The following is a 21,825-nucleotide window of genomic DNA, read 5'->3' as shown; positions in this document are numbered from 1 at the left end:
TTCTGTCTTTAAATAATTAGAGTACATAAACTGATAAGTTTAGATCAATCATCACAAAGTGTTGCAAACACACAATGCACAGCATTCAACCAACGTTGTTCAAGGTTTTGGGACACTGACAATCCTCATGTACAGTGCATGTAGTTCAGCCTTTGGTGCGTCTCGTAATGGGAACAGTAAGTCTACTGCTGTCAATCCTCCTCGTGTGTTACTTGCATAGCTCGCCATACTTTAGTGAGTAGGATATTCCTGCGAGATATTCATATTTTGTTTTTTGTAGCGTGTTGATACAGAGATCGAAGATGCTATATCTAGACCGAAACCGTCCGAGGAGCAAATAACTGTGGATTTGGCCCCTCGTTTCCCTCATTTAAGTGTCTGTCATTTTTATTTGTGCAGAACTTTAAAACATAAAGTGTGTAAGAACAACCAATGCACTCTTGAAGCCCTTGAGAATGAAACGAGACGACACGTGAAATTTCAGAGGTGGAGATATTATGAATGTTTCAGAACATTTTATGCCCATGCAAAGTTTGTATTGAGAATGATGGACATAATTTCCACGAAACTGAACGCCCGCCCATGCTGCTACTGGTGAGCCAAGAAATGGATTGCAGGCAATCTGTTCCCCTGGCATCCCCTGCATAGCACAGTAACTTTTCACTGGCTTTCCCGGTATTTTATTCTTCTTCTTCTTCTTGCCATGCTGTCTCCAGTTGAAGGTTGGCGATCATCATGGCTATTCTAGTCTTTGGAGTCTGCCGCATGGAAAAGCAAGATCATGTTCACCTTGAACGAGTCCCTCTGGTTCTTCAGCCAGGTCTCTATTGTACTGAGATCTCTCCTTGCCTCACCAATTGTACGATCGTGTACTTTTCATTCCACATCACGTGTCCAAAATATTCAAGTTTCTGGTTTGTGACAGAAAGACGTATTTCTATCTTCTTGTTACGAGATACGTAACAACCGCTGGCAGACCCAGCTTCTTGTACAAGGCCTGGGTTAGAGTCCACCCTTCCATTCCATACAATAGTGTGGGAAATGCGTAGCCTCTCACTGCTCGCAGTCTAGATCAAGACTGTGGTTGCTCAGGAGCTTCTTCATTTTGATGAAGGTGTTTCGTGCGTCTTGATCTCTTACCCAAGTTCCTAGATCAGATCCAAGGTACTTGCTCTCCTCGGTGCCTAGTGTGGATGGACCTCCGCTTGCTCATGATCATCAACTTGATCTTCTCACATTGTTACAAGCCGTGGTGACTCTCTCTTGCGCTGTCTGTAAGCACTGCCTTGCGAATGTTGTTGATGACTGTCTCCAGTATTGCCTGTGAGTAGATGTTAAAAAGCAGGGGGGATAAGACACAACCCTGATGGACTCCTCACTGAATTTCACTCTTTTCACACGGACGGTACAGATTAGTGAGGATGCGTATGTAAAGATACTGACACTACGAGTTGTTTGCCTGGTGATAAATTGTGAAAGTACACAAAACAACTGTTAAAGCTGTAGAAAGTGGGGATAGAAGCCATTTCACAAATGCTTGCTTCAAGCAGCCAATTAACTTGGTAGGGGAACATACAAGAGGAAATATGAGGAAGGTTATTAAAAGATACAGGTACATACGAAATCGTTTATTGACGAAATGGCTGCAACTGCGAGAAGGAAAAATGTTGAGCTTAACTTTGCTTGTGTACTTAACCTAGGAGAGTATATGTAGCTGCAACACAGACATCACAACACAAGATCTCCATAAACATTTGTACGAATAAGGTCTTAACTTAAAACACTTGTAGTAAACAAATCAACAAGCTGATCTAATAATTTTTTTTCTTTTTCTTTACAACATTTAGTGATCACATCAATTCAAACCACGAAGAAGTTACTACTACAACCTTCGGTCTTTTCCTTCTTCCTTTTGATAAGCTAATATTTGTTATTAAGAACAGCCATCGTCATCTGGATGTGGCTGGCTGAGAGTAACGTTTACGTCCACCCCCTCGGCCTCCGCGCCCCCTCCTCCAGCTGCGAGGGCCATACTCTCCTTCGCGGGCCATCGGGGGTGGAGGGGGTTGATCCAACTTTGGTAAGCGAGGCGGGACAGAAGGTAGACTAGGTCCTGGTGGATCTTCTTCCTGCAACGAAAAGATCAAAGCCTTTAAAGAATTGCTCAGAGGACATTCTTCTACTATATAGCACCATCTCATGGTCTCCAAGTGAAGATCAAAACTACTTTGTTTCATTATTGTGCAATAAAATATGATCCGTATATACAGCAGTTACACCTATCCAACACAACACTAATAAAACCTGTAACTATATTTGGTCAATTACACTGTCGTGTAATGAGTACATGGGACCAGTTTCGGCTGCTTGGGCCATCATCATCCATAAAGATTTTTAAAAAATGCATACCTGCCAACTATACAAAACCAAAAAATCAGGAGATTTTCATACCAAAATCAGGAGATACAACAGGTCAAAACTGCTTCGTCTATATGTTTTGTTTGGCCAATACATGCTTTATTCTAGCAAGCTGCATGCATCACATCATGTCTAAATTTAAGCACTTTACCTACTTTGACGCATCTCTCCGTCATGGCCCTCGACTGTACTCCGGTACAAAGACCGATCTCTCCATCCGCATGTGTTTATTTCCGGACCTGTTCCAAGCCGGATTCCTTTGTGAAATGATTTTATATTAGTAAGGTAATCTCTTGACATATGGAAGTACTGTTTTATTCCATTGATGCATTCGATAAACACTTCTGTGCAGTTATTCCATGGAAAGAATAATCTGTATCTTAGCAACCTCAATGTGAGCGAAATCATGGCTGCCTCCAAGTCGAGTGACGAAGCGATTATAAGGGAATTTTTAGAAGAAAGTGACATTGATATAGAAACAAGCAACAAAGAATTTACTGGAAGTATAAGTAGTTTGTGTGACTGTCATGAGATCTGGTAGGGCTGAACAAAGCGCTGTTTTGCCGTCAAATGCGTCACTGAATTTTAGGCCTACATCTGATGCTACACCAAGAGCTTCTAATAATCTTTTACACAATAGGGAATGGAACTGGGAGCACATAAGTAATACTTCATGCATCGCAACTGGTGAAATAATTGGCGGTGTTCAAAGGCACCTAGGACAATGCCCTAATAAACTGCAACTTGTGGACAAATTTCTAACAGCAGACTTTTGGGACATCTAACCAAAGAGACAAATGCTTATGAAAGCAATTGTCTTGTATCAGCTGCCAAGAATATAAATAGGGTAATGTCATATGAAAACGAACACTGGTTTCCTGTATCTGTGGATGAAATGAAGGCCCATTTTGCTCTGTGTATCCTAACATCACAAAATAAGAAGTCCTCACTCCAAAGCAATTGGTCTAAGTGCAGGGTAATGGAGACCCCAATTTTTGGAGAAACCATGTCTTTCATCAAGAGGTTTAAATCTATAAATAAATCCCTCCACTTATCTAGTGATACCCCTGAAACTGCTAGTGATAAACTCAGGAAAGTAAGGCCTGTGCTTGATTTACTTTTAGATAGATTTCAAAAGAAAGTGTCTACAGATGAAAGTCTGATGAAGTTCATATGTACAATATTAACCCATCAGAGAGCGCCAGGTTTGGCATCAAAATATTCAAGGTGTGGGTACTGTTGGAAATACTGGGAAGGAGAACGGCAGCGAAGTACCTACAGTGGGATTACTTTCAAGTGAAAAAGTAATTATGAAAATGTGTGGAGAGCTTTTGGGTTGCTGGAGAACGCTGTACACGGACAACTGGTACAGTTCACCCACGTTATTCAGAAATCTACTGGATAATAAGACTTACATTGTTGGTACAGCGAGACCAAATACGAAGTTCATGCCCAAGGAACTCAGCAGCACAAAGCTGAAAAAGGGGGAACTCACTTTCGTTTCCAGTAATGGATTTTTGGCTGTGAAATGAGTACACAAGAAGGTGGTGCACATATTCTCTACACAAATATAATGGCAAGAAGAAGTTCAGACCCAACTGTGTTGTTGACTATAACTGTGGTATGGGTTGTGTCAACTGCCATGACCGGAGACTCGCATCATTCCCATTGATGAGCGAGTATGTAACAGGATACAAAAAATATATACTTCTACATATTAGACATGACACTTCTCAATTTCAATATCATTCACTGCCTCCTCCACCCTGACAAGAAGCGAGTACGCTTTGCCAGCTTCCAGATCAATTTGGCCGAATAACTGTTGGCAAGTGTGGACTTGCCTGACTATCCAAAACGAAGACAACCTAGTCCTGGGGATACACCACCTGAGACTTCAGGGGAGGCAATGAAGATACTTTCCAACCAAAATACTCCCAACAACGAACAAGGAGATGCAAAGTCTGTGTGATATGGGGTCTGAAGAAGACCACTGGCGCTGCACGTAGATGATCTATCATACACAAAGAGACTTTATAAAGTACATCTGACAGTAGTATGGATATTTCCTCTCATTAGGTTGCTGTAAAACATGCTTTTTGAGTGTTGGTTCAGTTAAATGATATGTGAATGGGTTAAGTTATCACATATTTCCAGGGAAACTAAGTGGAATCTAAATCCACAAATATTTTACTCTTGTATGTACACTAGTGTCCAAAAGTTAAGCATAAGTTACGAGTAAGTAGGGCAACAGGAAATAGACCGCAAACCGCACGACATACATGTTCACTCTGTATAAAAAAGGAGTGTTCCCTGCTTTGACTAGCGGCGTAACCACAGGGCCTGCGCTCCATATTACCTCAGTCGTGTTTACCCTGTTATAGTGTGCGGAGTGTTGCCTCGTGGTGAACGTGACAACATAATGGCACGCTGCCGCCATTTGGACCCCATTTTGCAGGGTAGAATACTCGGCCGCCTAGAAGCACCCTAGACACAGACCGAACTCGCCGTATCCTTGAATGTGTCACTAAGTGTCATTTCCAGGCTTTGGAGACAACTTCGAGACACAGGAAATGTTAGTCGTAAGCCAGTACCAGGTCGACCATGGGTAACCACCGCACAGCAGAACCGATATCTGGCCTTGACCACCCAACGAAATCTGAGTGCACCTGCAAGACAATTGTCGCCGGAGCTTGCAGCCATCTCAGTGGTTGCCGTTTCCCGGCAAACTGTGTACCAGAGGCTCAGAACAACAGGGCTGTTTGCCCGATGTCCAGCGGTGTGTGTCCCGTTCACTCCAGCATAAAGACGGACCCGTTTACTGTGGAGCCGTCAACATTGAAACTGGACCATGAACGAATGGAGGCATGTGCTCTTCACAGATGAATCCTGCTTCAGTTTGCAGAACAATTCCCATCGCACATTAGTCTGGAGAGAACTGGGTAGCTGATACAACCACAAGAACATTGTGGAACGCGACCAGTATGGCGGAGGTGGCATCATGGTGAGGGGCGGCATCATGTTGAATGGCTGTATGGACCTGCATATCTTCATAGGTGGTCTGAAGATCACTGTTAACACTCGGATATACAGCGATGAGGTACTGAGACCACATGTTCGTCTCTTCAGAGGTGCGGTTGGTCCAGACTTCCTCTTAATGGGCGATAATGCCCGACTGCACTGCGCTGCTTTGGTGGATGAATTTCTGGCTGGGGAAGACATTCATCGCATGGACTGGCCAGTGAGGTCTGCGGATCTGAATCCTATAGAACATGTCTGTCATGCATTGGGAAGGCGAATTGCGAAAGGCAATGCGAAGGTCTTCGAGGGTCCTTGGTGGAGGCATTGCCTTTTCGGAGGAATGGGATCGACTGCCACAAGATCTCTTGGACCATCTGATAGAGAGCATGCCACGTCACTGAAAATTCGTAAATGCCACATTTTCCCTAAAATGTTCCCTGCTTTGACTAGCGGCGTAACCACAGGGCCTGCGCTCCATATTACCTCAGTCGTGTTTACCCTGTTATAGTGTGCGGAGTGTTGCCTCGTGGTGAACGTGACAACATAATGGCACGCTGCCGCCATTTGGACCCCATTTTGCAGGGTAGAATACTCGGCATTTCTGCAATGGAGAACAACAAACAGTTGAACACTTATGAAGATTCTGTAGTTGTAGTTGTATTTTTTTACAATCTGTTTTATATCGCACCGACACAGATAGGTCTTATGGCGACGATGGAGTAGGAAAGTGCTGGGAGTGGGGAACTACACAGCCATGGCCATAATTAAGGTACAGCCCCAGAATTTGCCTGGTGTGAAAATGGGAAACCACAGAATACCATCTTCAGGGCTGTCGTCAGTGGTGTTCGAACCTTTTATCTCCTGAATGCAAGCTTACAGCTGCGCCCCTAACCGATCGATCCGATTCCTTAGCTTTCTATATATGATGGCTTCCCCATACTCACACATTAAATTCAATAACATTTCTAATAACAATTAAGAACACTGCCACTACAACTACAAACAATACAGTGTATTATTATTATTATTATTATTATTATTATTAATTTCATTGGCCACATTGGACCACTTGAGTCTTTCATTTACACTTTTTCTTTGAAGGTTGTACTGTTTGATTCATCTTATCTGCCCAGTACTTCTTCATTCGTTCTGATCGCAATGTTCTTAATTCGTCTGAAATCTCTATAGGCCTTCTGTGCATCATTTCCGTTGAAAATTAGTGATTCTTAAGAAGGGTGGTAATTTTATTCTTGTTGTCTGCATCTGTAATTTCAAGTCCAGCTGTTTTGAGATCCTCTTGAATTTTTTTGATTCAATACCCTCCTGTCTTCTTTCTCAGATTTCTCATCACTAGTTGTCATGAAATCCTCTTTTCTGGTTATCGTAAGATGAAAAGGAATAATAGTTTCTTTTCTTGTGCATCATGCTGGTAACTGGGTCAATCTCTTGATAGATAGCTTCACTGGGGAGGATTCTCCAGACTCCTTCAACCTGGTACTCATTATTTATGCAAGTTCAGATAATTCTTCTTTCAGTTTTGAGGAGATGATCAGTTCTTCTTTCAATTTTAATTTGGAACAAGGTTCTGCAAGCATAAGTAGCTTTGGGCAAAGTTACAGTTTTGTAGTGTTGGATCTTAGTGTCTATTGATAAGCATTTTTTGTTATAAGTTGACCAGGTTAGAAATTGTGCTTTTTTTTTTTTCATTTTGTTGGTTCTATTCATCCATGTTGTTTTCTTGGTTAAGTTGTGCATAACGATTTCTCCAAGGTATTTAAATTGTAGGACTATGTTAATTTTTTGATCATTTATGATGACTTTCTTTAAGTCAAGGTGTATTATGATATTACAACACTTATTTTTCTCAAACCCCAACTGTTGCTATAAAAAGCTAGAAGGCTAAATATTACTTATCTCCATTCTCTCACAGGAAATACTTGAGTGGGACGATCGGTCTGTGATAAGCCTTCCGAAAACTTATACTCAGTCATGCACTTTGAAGCCGTTACTAAGCAAATGCATAAATTAATATATTGCATCACGTGCCCGAGCAATTATGCAAATCGTAATGTTAAGTGTTGACTAGCCTTCAAATTCACTAGAATTGTCTCCAAATTGCCCCCAAAGTCTCTAGAAAAGTCTCTGAAATTCTGTCACTAAAAAAAGAAAAAAATCCAGGTATAGCAACTAGTCTCTAGAATTGGCGAGACTGATGTGAACGAACACAAACATAGCATTACATAAAATCAGCTTCATGGTCCGTATCGCACTTCAATAGATTCACAATTAAGTATTTATTTATTTTCCACCTAGTCGATACAATGATTGCTTAAGGCAATTTTTAATGGTCAAAAGTGGTACATGTTTCGTATATTATCAACATCTTCAGCCACATCTTATGTTAATAGATTAACAATCTTATGTTAATTTTAAGGACACTTCCTCTAAAGCATTACTTTGTCAATTTTATATATTTTTCATCTAAACAGTGTTATGTGGCTGAAGATGTTGATAATATATGAAACATGTACCACTTTTGACCATTAAAAATTGCCTTAAGCAATCATTGTATCGACTAGGTGGAAAATAAATAAATACTTAATTGTGAACAAACATAGCATGCGAGAACGAGAGACTGGCAATCGATATAACCGTCACGATAAACAGGTTTCAATAAACATTGCACATCTGCGCGCATTTCTCTTATTAATCAACGTCGATATTTCATTTTAAAGCAGCCATTCTGTGAAAGACTTCCGGCCATTGGTGTACTAAGCTGAAATGACAGGATTTTAAAAGAAAAGTTTGACGTTCATCAAAAAAGAAGCTAAAATCACGAGAAATAATTGAATAATCAGGAGGCGGAAAAAACTGTCTAATATTTGTAGTTTCCCGCCTAAATTGGGGAAGTTGGCAGATATGAAAATGACACAACTAAAAACATAAAAGACCATGAAACAAACAAAGACATCTGAAAAGGTTACATAGTAAATCAAATCCTGATAGAAAACTTGGTGGCACTTATGTCCACAAATATTGTACAATGAGTTTAAACCTTGGCATAATAAAAACATCAAACATGCCAAGATATCAAGATAAGGAAACACATGTTAAATCAATCTCTGACGGAAAGCTTGGTGACACTTGTGTCCATATGTCATAAAATGTTGTGCTCTGGTTTTGAATTGGTGAGTTATTGTGTGGAGTCCATTCTTATCTTATTACTTATGCACACTTGTGAGTGACTGAGGGTGACATCAATAGTTATTGCAGAAATAGAGTGGCCCAGTAGGTGTTCTGACAATACCAATCAGACCAATGCCTGGAATAAAGAGAAATATAAAAAAATCTGAACTGCTGTGTGTGTGTGTGGGACAAAAAGCAAAGATGTAACCAGAACTTACCCCACTCTCTCCTTCCAACTTCCACACAGTTCCAAGGGAGTCTGATGCCGGTGACAAAGTACAGTACACTGAACGTTAGGTTATGGCAGAGGTTGATGGTGGGGTTCAGGTTGCAGGAGAGGTTGGGAATCAGAAATTGAGAGGGGGGAATAGGGGTACAGAGGACTGGTCGGGGTGTTGCAGCTTTTATTCTTGTTGGATTCACATTCTTTACAAACTGAAATGACTATATTGAATAAAACGTTACGTAGTGGTATTGGGATGGAGAATTTTCAATCAATTTTTTATTTCCAGTTCTGCAGTACGATCAAATTACTCTGTCAATTTGATGTCTTGCCATTTTAAATAGTGGATTTTGTCATCAAAGACTAGTGGTTAGAGCAGTGGTTATGTCCTGATGTACTGCAAACTAGTCGTAGGTCATACTATTCTATATAATATCCTGGAAAAGGATTTAAAAAATTCTCAATCATAACAGTGTGTAACTAACTGTCCTGTTGTGCACTTTTTCTCTCTTATTATTATATTTACATCCGAGTTATGCTGATGGGACGAGCCTCAATGCTGACAGCCAAAATGCAGGTATTGATTTCATTGTGCCAGTTATACGTAATTAACACACTTTTTTTAAAATACTAAAATTAGAAGTGAAAAATAGGCCATGTAAATTATTTGAAAAATGTTGTTGTAGTAGTATCTTATGGCTGGTCCGGATTCCAATCCATCGGCTTTCTTGTGTTCCAGTATAGTTAAGTAAGATTTTTTGAATTTCTGGCTGTCATATCAAGTTTGTTGCAATGTAGCAGGTGTTCCTTATCCATTTTGCTTCCAGGGTCATGGCAAAGTGTGCATTTTTCAGATCTCAGGATGATGATTCATATTTACAGAGAAAGAAACACATCCTAGACCATTCAAAAACAAACACAAATTGATTGTCATTTGGTACAAAATTATTGCATCAATTTTCTTCTGAATGGCAAAGAGAATATGCTTACACCTGGCAAGTTGAATACATGGGTTTGAAGTAGCCTACAGGTTATAGGAAAAATATTTTTCTGGTTGTGAGCCAAATGAGCGAACAGCATATCCATCGTTACAGAAGAATTTCACGTATTCCAGATCATCTACTTACAGAAACATACCATATTTCGTTTCCGGAAACTAAGTTTTCCCGGATTATGCGTTCAAATTACGTGGTCCCTCGAGCATCCTAATTAAATCACGTAAAAATCCCACATTATCCATTCCTCGAAGATATAATTTCCCGGATCGACCCTTCAGAAATTTCAGTCCCATCAAGGCTAAATCCTCTATCAAGCATTTTTCAAGAAACTGTATCTCACGAAAGGACGGCTACAGCGTACTTGTGGATCTTGGCGTTAAAGCCCCGTCATTGTGATAACTGGAGCAGGTACTGTACCGGGACTGGAAAAGTGATTGGCGGTGAACTTGCATAAGGGTATTGTTTACAGAATCCTCGGAAATCATAAAGCGCAGAGTGGCCACAACAATTGGAAGGAGCCAGAGCACATTTCGACAGCTTTACTTGCAGACTGAATGAATTTCGTCACATGTTCGTACTAGTAAAACATCCACATTATATATTTATATTTTATTTTTAACTTTTCTCGATTGTATCGCTGAAAATATTTTTGGCACTTCCCTGAGGGCACTATATTGTCACTGGGCTTTCAGGCAGGAATCGAAACTGCTCCTTCTTAACACAAATCTAGTATCGTATACAATTATATTACATACAATTTTCTTAACATTAAATGTATATTTTGTAAATTGTATCGCCAATACGGATCAAAAATGAGATTAATGACTTGTAATACAATTATATCGAGACCAGAACAGATGTTGCACCTTACATACATAAAGCCATGGGAGGTCTTGGGATGGCCTATTACTGTTTTGGTCCTAATACAAGACTGGGAATTTTAAGTTTTTGTGTTATTTAAAAAGTTTGTATCATTTCTAACTCGTACTGATTTGTGCAGAGAGCGCCCTTTCCGGATGAGCTCAAGGTTGCCAATAGCCATAATTTCTGATGTTTGGATGATATTTTTTCTCTTTCCAATTTGATTGTGATTAGTGATGGGCAGAACTGAATATAATGCATTTGAGAACTTTTGAGAATCAATACATTCAAAACCACATTCTCGAGTTCAACATAACCTTTAAAATTTGATGTAGGCCTAATTTACGCGGTACAAAATTTCCAGAAACTGACTACGAACAGTATACTGGAGACCAAATTACAATGGAAAATTAAGAAAAGAAGGGATTTTGGCCATCATGTTGGGTGCTTTTGTACCTAATATGCTTTATTTTATTAGATTAGAGAATTAAAAATTACTTGTGGTACATTGTTTGGCTTGGCATTATTAGATTTTTTCAAAGAGTTTGGCTGATCACAGTTGCTGAACTGAGAGATGTTTTCACAGGAAACTGACAAAGTTTCCCCAGTAAAACTGAATATAAAGTATCAAGATTTTTAACTTGCATACTCGTAATTGATGTTTGAAGCCGGACCCGCGGTCTAACTTGCCTGCCTCTCACCCGGAGGGCCCAGGTTCGATTCCCAGTCATTTGTACCTGGATATAAGGCCTGGTTCCAGGTCCACTCAGCCTACATGACTACCTTTAATTGAGGAGCTATCTAATGGTGAGATGGCGACTCTGGTCTAGAGAGCCAGAAATAACAGCTGAGAGGATTAGTCACACTGACCATGCGTCACCTCTTAATCTGCAGGCCTTCGGGATGAGCAATGGTCGCTTGGCAGGGAAAGACCCATTGGGGCTGTAGTTTGGTTTGGTTTGGTTTAGGAGTGTTTGTAAAATTAATATTTCATTTTCGTAATGTTTAGCCAAGTTGTTGATGGTTTTCATTCATTCCCGGATTTTCCGTTTTCCCATGTTGTAAGTTTTTTCTTGTGGTCCCTCCAAAAACTGAGAATCGAGGTTCCACTGTATGTAGCTGAGCAGACAAACTTATACTATCAGCAGAATTCTCAGCCACATTCCTATAACACCCCTAAAACACTGAAATGGACTATTGTCACTAGCAGGGAAATTATTATTATTAATTTGCTTTGGGGCAGGTGAAGAAGTCAGCAGGAGCAGATGCACTAACAGCAGACATGATTAAGGCAGCTGGAATACAGTGGCTACATTGAACACGGGGAGTTATATAGAAAGAGAACAAGTTGCCAGATGACTGGAAAAAAAGGAGTTATAATACCCTTGTTTAAAAAAAGGAAGTAGAAGGAAGTGCACCCATTATAGAGGCATCACCCTTTTGTAACAATGCCTTAAAATACCGTATTTCCCGGCATAATCGTCTCACTTTTTATATCAAAATTTTTGAAAAAATAGAAAGGTGCGACCATTGTACGAAGAATTTTTAATACCAGTATTTATTTATTCCAAATCTTCTGTGTCGCTATCGCAGGTTTCAGTATCTGATGCGCCGTCCTCGCCGCTGTTAATACCAGAATAAGATTCTTCGTCTCTCTGCCACATTGCATCATCTTCGGATCCGTCTAGTGCATTCGAAGTCCCAGTCCTTTTGAAGCTCTTGGAGACTAGTTCAGGTGGTATAAGATCCCAACTCTTCATCACCCACGAGCATAACAAGTCCAAGGGTGGACGCCTGATATTTCCAGCGGGCGTCAATTGCTGATCGCCGCTCATCATCCACTCGTCGTAAAATCGACGTAAGTGGTCTTTAAAGGGTTTATTAATACATACGTCTAGTGGCTGCAAAGTAGATGTTAGGCCACCAGGAATGACTATCTGTCGTGTCTTATTTTTACTGAGAAGTTGCTTCACTTTGTTCACGAGGTGACCTCGGAAACTATCTGAAACAAGCAGAGCTGATTGTTTTAGTAATGCTCCGGGTCTTCTATCCTACACAGTTTTAACCCAGTCCAACACGAGTTCTACGTCCATCCAACCCTTTGGTTGCACTCGTACATGAATTCCACGGAGGAACTGTATATTCTTAGGCATCGGTTTCCTCTTGAAAATGATGTAAGGTGGCAATGTTCTTCCGTCAGCTGTAATGGCTAGCATTGCTGTGCATCGCAACTTCTCACTACCACTGATTTTCATTAATACACTCCGTGATCCTTTTAGAGCAATAGTGCTGTTGCGAGGCATATCAAAAAAGATTGGAGCCTGATCGGTATTACAGATTTGAGAAAGCAAGTACGAAGTTTCCTTACGCAAACGTATGACAAATCAGTGAAAATTTACAATCTTATCCGTGTAATCAGCAGGCAACTTTTGGCTTAGTGTTGTTCTCCTTTGCACTGACAGATTGTGTCGTCGCATGAACCCCTTAATCCACCCACGACTCGCCTTAAACTGAGTTATGTTGTGTTTGCGCGCTCCTCCCGTCCCTTAATTTGTAACATTTCATATGATACACTGCAGCCATTACTACGTATTTCATTGACGTACATAAACACTTCTTCTTCAATTATAGGAAACTTCCCTGTTTTAGGACCTCTAAACGCGCGTCTTGAAGGGTTTGTGCTTTTCAGCTTGTTTTTTAATTTCCACCAGTCACACACCAACTTTCCACTCACTGAAAATTTTCTTTCTGCAGCTCTGTTCCCGTGCTGTTCATCGAAGGCAATTACGCTTAGCTTGAAGCCCGCAGAATAGTTTCTATATTTACCCATAATTACTTATGAACGCTTCACACGTTAATGTTTTGCAATATAAATGACTTTCCGTAATTGTTCACTGAAAATGAAAATGAATTATTTCTACAAACACCCCAAACACAAACTCACGCACACATGTCTACAGTAATCACGTCAGTCACAAACAAATGAATGCATCTGTGATCTGTCCATTCCAGAGCAGCCATTACTGTTAGGCAGCAAGGAAGCATGCAGCAATTTGTTATCAGTTGAGCTCGTTGGTTGTGACACACTACTGCGCTTGCGCAAAGCGGAGCATGGACGTCTTCATACATCGCTCTAGCTACGCGATGTAGATCTACTGTAGTTGACTGTGTTCCGAGACGTCAGTAACAAACATTCATTTTTTCAATTTCTTTTAAACATACGGTAATTAGGTTAATATTTCTTCCCAGTTATTGATGATTTTACATTACATTACTGACGAGTTTATAAAATAAAACTTTAATACCATTAGTTAATAATTATCTTGACTGCTTGGGTAAAAGTTTTCATCCCATGCCCGGACACTTATGACGTAGTACTAAGATAAGAGTCTAGCAATGACAACTGAGACATAATTTGGCTGACCGTGAGCTGAATAATTCCGTGGAAATCTGCGTTATCGTCTTGGATTTCACTTCCTGTGCAATAACGCAGGAGCCGGCCCTATGGTGTAGGGGTAGCATACCTGCCTCTTACACAGAGGCCCCGGGTTCAATTCACGGCCGGGTCAAGGAATTTTGCCTGTATCTGAGGGCTGGTTCGAGGTCCACTCAACCTATGTGATTACAATTGAGGGGCTATCTGACGGTGAGATGGTGGCCCCGCTCTAGAGAGCCAAGAATAATGGCCGTGAAAATCCGTCGTGCTGACCACATGACACCTTGTAATCTGCAGGCCTTCGGGCTGAGCAGTGGTCGCTTGCTAGGCCAAGGTCCTTCGCGATTGTTGCGCCGGGGGGCAGGTGGTTGTAATAACGCAGAATTCTATCAGACCTCTTGTCTACTAGAAGACAAGTGTGTGTTGGTATTTCCTGGCAACGTTGCCGATAAGCGATAACTTACAGCCATACGTATTTCAAAGGAGAACTCATAATATGTAGGTGGTGAATAAATTGTACACTGTCTCGCGACCACGTTGTCAAACTGCCGGTAGCCTACCGGTAAGCCATGCGCCGTACATATACCGGTATTATTTATTTATACGTTGTGCAACATCTCGCAAATGTGACTGTGTTGCCAAATTGCCCATAAACCATACACGTATTTAAATTGCACATTCATGAGCAACTTACATTGCAGTTCCATCTACCTTTTAATCAGATTGGTGAACAAAATTTGGACGTGCGATGATTATGCGATTAAATGTTTAAAGTCCGATTTTTGTATTGAAAATAAAGGATGCGACGATTACGCGGTGGCGACGATTATGCCGGGAAATACGGTAATGGAGAAGATTACGGAACAGAGACTGAGAAAAATGGAAGATAAATTTGAAGAGGAACAACATATATTTAGAAAAAATAGAGGAACCACAGACCTAATTTTTTCAATCAGACAGTTAATGGAAAAGTTTTGGGGAAAAAGGGAAGTACTTGATAAGTGTTTCTGGATTTGGAAAAAGCATACGACAGGGTGGAGAGAGGAAAAATGTGGGAATGTTTAGAAAAAACATAACATCTCAGAGGTACTAATTAAAAAAGTTCAGATGTATGATGGTTGTGCAAGTGTGCAAGTAGGAGACAGAAGATCTCCATGGTTTAAAACAAGAAGTGGTGTCCAATAAGGGAGTTCTTTCCCCATTGCTCTTCATTTCACTCATGTATTCTATTATAAAGAAGGGAATAGATAAGGAAGATCTAAATGCATTTGTTCTTGCTGATGATGTAGCCATTTGGGGAGAAACTGAGAAAGATGTTCAAAGGATATGGATCTTTGGAACACCAAGTTTAAAGAATATAAGTTAACTGTGAGCAAGAGCAAAACAGTGGTAATGAAAGTTAGCAGGACAAATACACTTTGTACCCTCACCCTTGAGGGAGAGAAGATTGCATGTGGGGAGTACAATATCAAATGACGCAAGTGCCAAGAACGAAGTGTTGAACAGGGTGCAAAAGGGATTGAACTGCTTCCATCAAATACGGAACATAGTATGGCACAAGGAAGTTCCTCAGAGGGCTAAACAGACCCTGTTTAAGACTTATCTCAGGTCGATGACCTTAGATGTTAGGCCCCTTTAAACAACAAACACACATCAAGACTTATCTCCTGGCCATCATGATGTATAGTCTGGAGAGTTGCATCATACATAAAAGAGAAGTAAGTCAACTGCAAGCTGTTGAAATGAAGTTCCCTAGAACAGCTGTACGGAAAACAAGGAAGGACAGAATTAGGAATGATCAGATATGAAGTGACCTACAGGTCAACCTGACCATGGAAGAAAGGCTGAGTGCTGAAAGGCCGAAGTGGCTAGGACACTTAAGCGGATGCAGGCGACTAACTACAAGGAAGTATTTTGAAAAGATTGTTCTGGGACAAAGACCAACTGGATGCCCTAGAAAAAGGTAGTTAGACCAGATAAGAGAAGACCTAGAGAAGAGAGGAGAAAAATGGGATGCCCTAGACAGAAAAGAAGCATACCAGGAGGCACATCGTCCTTAAACATCCTACCGGCTCGCTGGAAGGAATTCATGATGATGAGCTGAAGAAATCAGTCAACCGATCCCCTAATATTGCTGCTATTCGGACTATCAGGAGTACTCAGGAAGGCCTCCAGATAAAAGCACAGTAGTCCTTCAAAAGTTCTGATAGTTTATTTGTATGCTTTGGAGATACAGTAGTTAGAAAGTGGCTGGGAACAGGACTAGTGAATGGTGTGAAGGGCACCCTGCCTGCAAGGTGTTAAAGTAGATGACTGGAATCCCGTAATCATTGAAATTTGAACTCGTCACTTTGAGGATGACGACTGTCAGAATTTAGTGACTGCATGGGGAAAGAATTGGCCCCACTTACACTGAGAAAAATGGCTATTTAAGTCATCAAGAGACAGGGTTGGAATGAGCTGCTCTATCAATCAATCAATCAATACTGATCAACATTTAGGGCAGTCGCCCAGGTGGCAGATTCCCTATCTGTTGTTTTCCAAGCCTTTTCTTAAATGATTTCAATGACATTGGAAATTTATTGAACATCTCCCTTGGTAAGTTATTCCAATCCCTAACTCCCCTTCCTATATATGAATATTTGCGCCAATTTGTCCTCTTGTATTCCAACTTTATCTTCATATTGTGATCTTTCCTACTTTTAAAGACACCACTCAAACTTATTCGCCTACTAATGTCATTCCACGCCACTTCTCCGCTGACAGCTCGGAACATACCACTCAGTCGAGCAGCTCGTCTCCTCCCGGTTCTTCCCAGCTCAAACCCCGCAACCTTTTTGTAAAGCCACTCTTTTGTCAAAAATCACCCAGAACAAATCGAGCTGCTTTTCTTTGCATTTTTTCCAGTTCTTGAATCAAGTAATCCTGGTGAGGGTCCCATACACTAGAACCATACTCTAGTTGGGGTCTTACCAGAGACTTATAAGCCCTCTCCTTTACATCCTTACTACAACCCCCTAAACACCCTCATAACCGTGTGCAGAGATCTGTATCCTTTATTTACAATCCCATTTATGTGATTACCCCAATGAAGATCTTTCCTTATATTAACACCCAGATACTTACAATGATCCCCAAAAGGAACTTCCACCCCATCAATGCAGTAATTAAAACTCAGAGGACTTTTCCTATTTGTGAAACTCACAACCTGACTTTTAACCCCGTTTATCAACATATCATTGCTTGCTGTCCATCTCACAACATTATCGAGGTCATTTTGTAGTAGCCAGCTTTACCTATGCCTATTGACCGTTGTCTTTTCCAGGTCTGTGTCGAGTTAGTAGCTGCATTTACTTTTCGTATATTCTTCACTGTTCAATGTCCTATTTGTCTTGCACATGCCTGTATCACCTGATAGAACTGTTGCAGAGGGCCACCACAGATCTTGTCTTGGTCGTTAGCCGCCACAGAGCAGAGCAGCGGGTAATTCTTGCTTGCATCTTAGGGACATGTTTGTCCTGCAGGTCCAAAATTAGACTTGAAAATGTTCAACTTTGAGCCCATGCCATGAAAGTCACACATTCTGTCACTGATTGGTTATATGGATCATTACGTAGTTCATTCCTGTCCATGTTTTTTATGTCTCTGTATGTAACATAGCGTGGTTTGTACTTAGGTTCTCTGTTAGAGTAACATAACTACTGCTCATGGGTAGAAATTCCAAGAGTCGAGACCTGACTGTTTAATCACTGTAAACTATACAAAAACCAGTGAACAAATGAGCAAAATTTTACAGGGCCAACAATGAACAACTGAAAAGATAAACTTACCCTCTGGGGATCTGTGACGAGTACGAGTTTTGATTCTTCTGCTTCGAGATCAATGATACCACCCCTTTGTTTCTGATAGCTGAACAATGCTGCCATCTGTTCTTGTAAACTCCGCAGCTCATCGCTTAATTCGAAGTGTCGAGCATTTTCTACGTCTAGCGGCTGAGGTGCACTCTTCAGTTCCTCCAGATCGCACGCGATTACCTCACGGCACACGGGACACAATACCTATAAAACATGAACAGTTCACAGATCAATTATGTTTCAATAAGGAAGGAATTTAGAAAACATAGCCAAGTTAGAAATAATGCCACTTAACGGACTGATTACTAACAAGAATACTCTTGTTTGGATTTAATTCCGCTACTGGAAGAAATTCTAAAGGAAACAAAGGCGATATATGGAAGGGGATATGAAAATGTTGTTTGCATATGACAGTGATCTGGGGAATCAACAATACAGAGGTGCCAATCCAAATAGAGGCTTTAAATGACAATATTGAGAAATATGGTATGAAAATCAGCGTGGAGAAGAGCAAAACAGTGGTGATGACAAGAGGAGGAAGAGAAGGAGGTTGTTGAATACTTCAAAAATATTTTGAAGTGAAATAATGAAGATGCAAGGTTGGATAAGGAGATCAACAGAAGGGTACAAGCAGGAAATATGTTCTACCAGAATATAAAGAACTTATTGAGGTGGGGAACAGAGAAGTTGCTATGAAATGTAAAGAGATAATGTACAAGATGTACTGTACCCCTATATTAACGTATGCTTCAGAGACTTGGACTCTGACAGCAAGAGATGGGAGTAAAATTCAGGCCAGAGAGATGAAGTTACTGAAGACAAGGAGAGACAGAGTAAGAAATGTTGAGGTCACACAGGTGTACCGAATTATCTCTCTTCAAAATTTAATTACCTCTCCTCCTATCATAACCACGATACACGATCTGGCTCCTGTTTAACAATATCTCTCAGTCACTCCATGACCTACAACCGCTCCTTTGTAGTCACTGCCGCGAGGCTGTGGAATACCCTACCTGCTACCAGGGTAATCTACTGGTAAAGTAGCACATATCTTGCCCTCTGTGTAAAAGGATGTTTCTGTTCGACCACTCCTAGGTAGCGTTATCGGCAGCATAAATCGTAGTTACCCGGCACGTAATTTATCGGCCACTTCGAGGGCCCGATAAGACCTTTCCTGCCAGGCAAGTTTTGAGAGCTGTACATTGTTAGCTGTATTTCTGGTGACATACAGTACAACTTAAATTAGCTTAGTATTCTGAAAAAAGCATGATACTGTAACAGTGATCGATACTGTATTGCAGGATTTTGAACATTTAATGCTGCCCTTGAGTTGCAACGGTCACACCAGCCTCTTGCATTGGTAGCGTAAGGAACACATTTTATACATCAAACTTTCGCAAAGAAACTAAAAGGATATAAAATCAAAACCTATTTGGAAATAATTTCAAATGGGCTTTAATTTTCTACTTTTTCAGTTTTCAGACACCAGGTATAACTTAGTGTATGTATCCCAATCACACCAACCTTTCTCGTAGCGTAATGGTTAATGCACTCACTTCGTACTATGACGTATGCAGTTCGAGCCTTCATTATGACAAATCTTTTTTTTATTTTCATTATTGGCGTTGTATAATCTGTATGTCTCTTTTCATACGTTCTTTTTTTTTGTTTTGCTAGGGGCTTTACGTCGCACTGACACAGATAGGTCTTATGGCGATGATGGCATAGGGAAGGCCTAGGAGTTGGAAGGAATCGGCCGTGGCCTTAATTAAGGTACAGCCCCAGCATTTGCCTGGTGTGAAAATGGGAAACCACGGAAAACCGATAGTGGGATTCGAACCTACTATCTCCCGGATGCAAGCTCACAGCCACGCGCCTCTATGCGCACGGCCAACTCGCCCGGTCATACGTTCTTTTGTTAATAGTATATTTCATTGAAATGTTTAATCACAATATTATGCCTACTAGGAAAACCCTTTATATGTGTGCTACCCTAGAAAGTGATGTTATGATTAATGTAGCATATAGGACTGTCGCCCAGGTAGCAGATTCCCTATCAGTTGTTTACATAGTCTTCTTGTAAATGATTTTGAAGAAATTGGAAACTATTCCATTCCCAAATTCCTCTTTCTATGAATGGATATTTACCCCAATTAGTTCTTTAACAGTACCTTCCAACTTTATCTTCATAAAGTTAATGCATTATCAATAAATGGAAGCATGTGGAACTAAACGAGGTCACAGAGCTAGGTGCAAGTAGAGCATCGTGGAGATACTTAATCAATTCACAGAAGCCTACAGATAGAATGCTCAAAGGCAATAAGTCCGTAAGGAAGATGTGGGTGTATGTACATATATGGAAGCGCGAAAAAAACAGAGTTAAGAACGACGGCAGGGAACGAAAATACATTTTTTAATGTAAATTAGAAAGATGATGAAAACCTGCGTACCTTCTATTACGGAGCGAGCGACTTGACCAATCTACTACGAGAATACTTTCCAAAAACGCTGCCTTACATGACAGGTTATAGCTGGCATAAGAAAATGTAATCGAGATTTTAATCCCAATTAGGTATTGATTTTGAAGCTAATAGATTAAAATTACAAAATCTTGACATATATCATTGTCCATAACTCTTAAAGACTCCCCTTATTAGGCTTTTTGGTGATAATCAGCAGATGCAAACACAGGAAAATAAGACAATAGAAATGAGCTTCATACATCTGATGATAGATAGCACCACAGTCGAAAGCGAGAAGTCGCTGAAAATCAGTGTAGCCAACTCCGTATATCGTTGTCTAGCTCCGGCTAGCTACCCAGCACTTGCGCGGAGGTGGTTGCACGCAAGGCAAAGTACCAGCTGATTTACACCTCCAGGTAGTTTACCTCCCGGACAGAAGCCAGCCACTTCACAAGCAGGTGGTAGAACCGGCCCTAAGTGGTATGTTACAGGTTATTATCCTCATGACTTTTTCCGTATTGAAAGTTATTCATATAAGAAATAACAAAGGTATTTTTACTGTTCCACCTATTCAATACAACCCACTGTCCAGTGGTTACATTTATAAATAGCTATATAGATTAATGGTACATGTTTCGCCCTATCTAGAGGGCATCTTTAGCCTTTAGTCAAACTTAAAATGCTAATCTTAAATATTAAATAAAAATGAGAAACAAGAAAGTAGACAATTAACATTGTAAAGCTAAAACTACAATACAGTCATATGGACAACACTAAATTAAAACCTGTGATGATAAAATAGATTAAAAATCAACGTCAGTCCAAAACTATGCTTCTGAAGCTAAAACTCGATCTTCGTCCTTCTATGACGTGTGGTACCTATATATTTTCAAGCAAGTAATTCCAATATAGTCACCGAAGATCTTGCCCATAGTTAAAATTTGTGTCCAAACTGAATAAACATGAGCATTTGTACAAAATATAATTTTGTGTGAGTTGTAAAATCCGTATTTGGTGTGTCGTAAATAATAATGGGTGAGAATGCAGAGTTTGTCATTAGAGACATATAAAATAAGACATTAGCTGGAATTGCTGCTAAAAATATCTAAAAGGTGAAATGTAGATGACGACGTAGAAACTGAAAGAAATTTTAATCTCCTGGAAAAGTTAAAAGGTCCTCCATTATTACTGGACTGGAACTGTTACTTACATGTATGCCTAGAATGTTGTATACGTCCTCCTGTTATAGCAGTGTTAGCTTGTCTCTTGGTTCTGCTTCTAGTGTTACAACTATGTAGGGGGAGGGGCAAGGGAACGTGGAAAATAGGGGGTAGGTGGAGCTTTATGCGTCACAGCTGTTAAAGTAGGG

The 21,825-nt window shown here is 40.4% G+C and overlaps 1 protein-coding gene across 1 annotated transcript in view; it reads right to left on the bottom strand.

Moving 5' to 3' along the window:
• Positions 1–1,613: 1,613 nt before the first annotated feature.
• LOC136882430 (E3 ubiquitin-protein ligase RNF25) overlaps positions 1,614–21,825 on the bottom strand; it is a 36,862-nt gene continuing 16,650 nt past the window's right edge. The window contains exons 5-6 of the mRNA XM_067155074.2: positions 17,971–18,198; positions 1,614–2,129 (exon numbers count right to left, since the gene is read on the bottom strand). Coding sequence (XP_067011175.1) covers positions 1,950–2,129; positions 17,971–18,198 — 408 coding nt within the window. The 3' untranslated portion in view covers positions 1,614–1,949. The remainder of the gene's footprint in view (positions 2,130–17,970; positions 18,199–21,825) is intronic.

Source organism: Anabrus simplex, chromosome 10 (genome assembly GCF_040414725.1).
Source record: "Anabrus simplex isolate iqAnaSimp1 chromosome 10, ASM4041472v1, whole genome shotgun sequence".
Taxonomy (NCBI): domain Eukaryota; kingdom Metazoa; phylum Arthropoda; class Insecta; order Orthoptera; family Tettigoniidae; genus Anabrus; species Anabrus simplex.
Note: the sequence above shows the minus strand (reverse complement) of the source record. Positions and strands in the feature narration are given on the sequence as shown.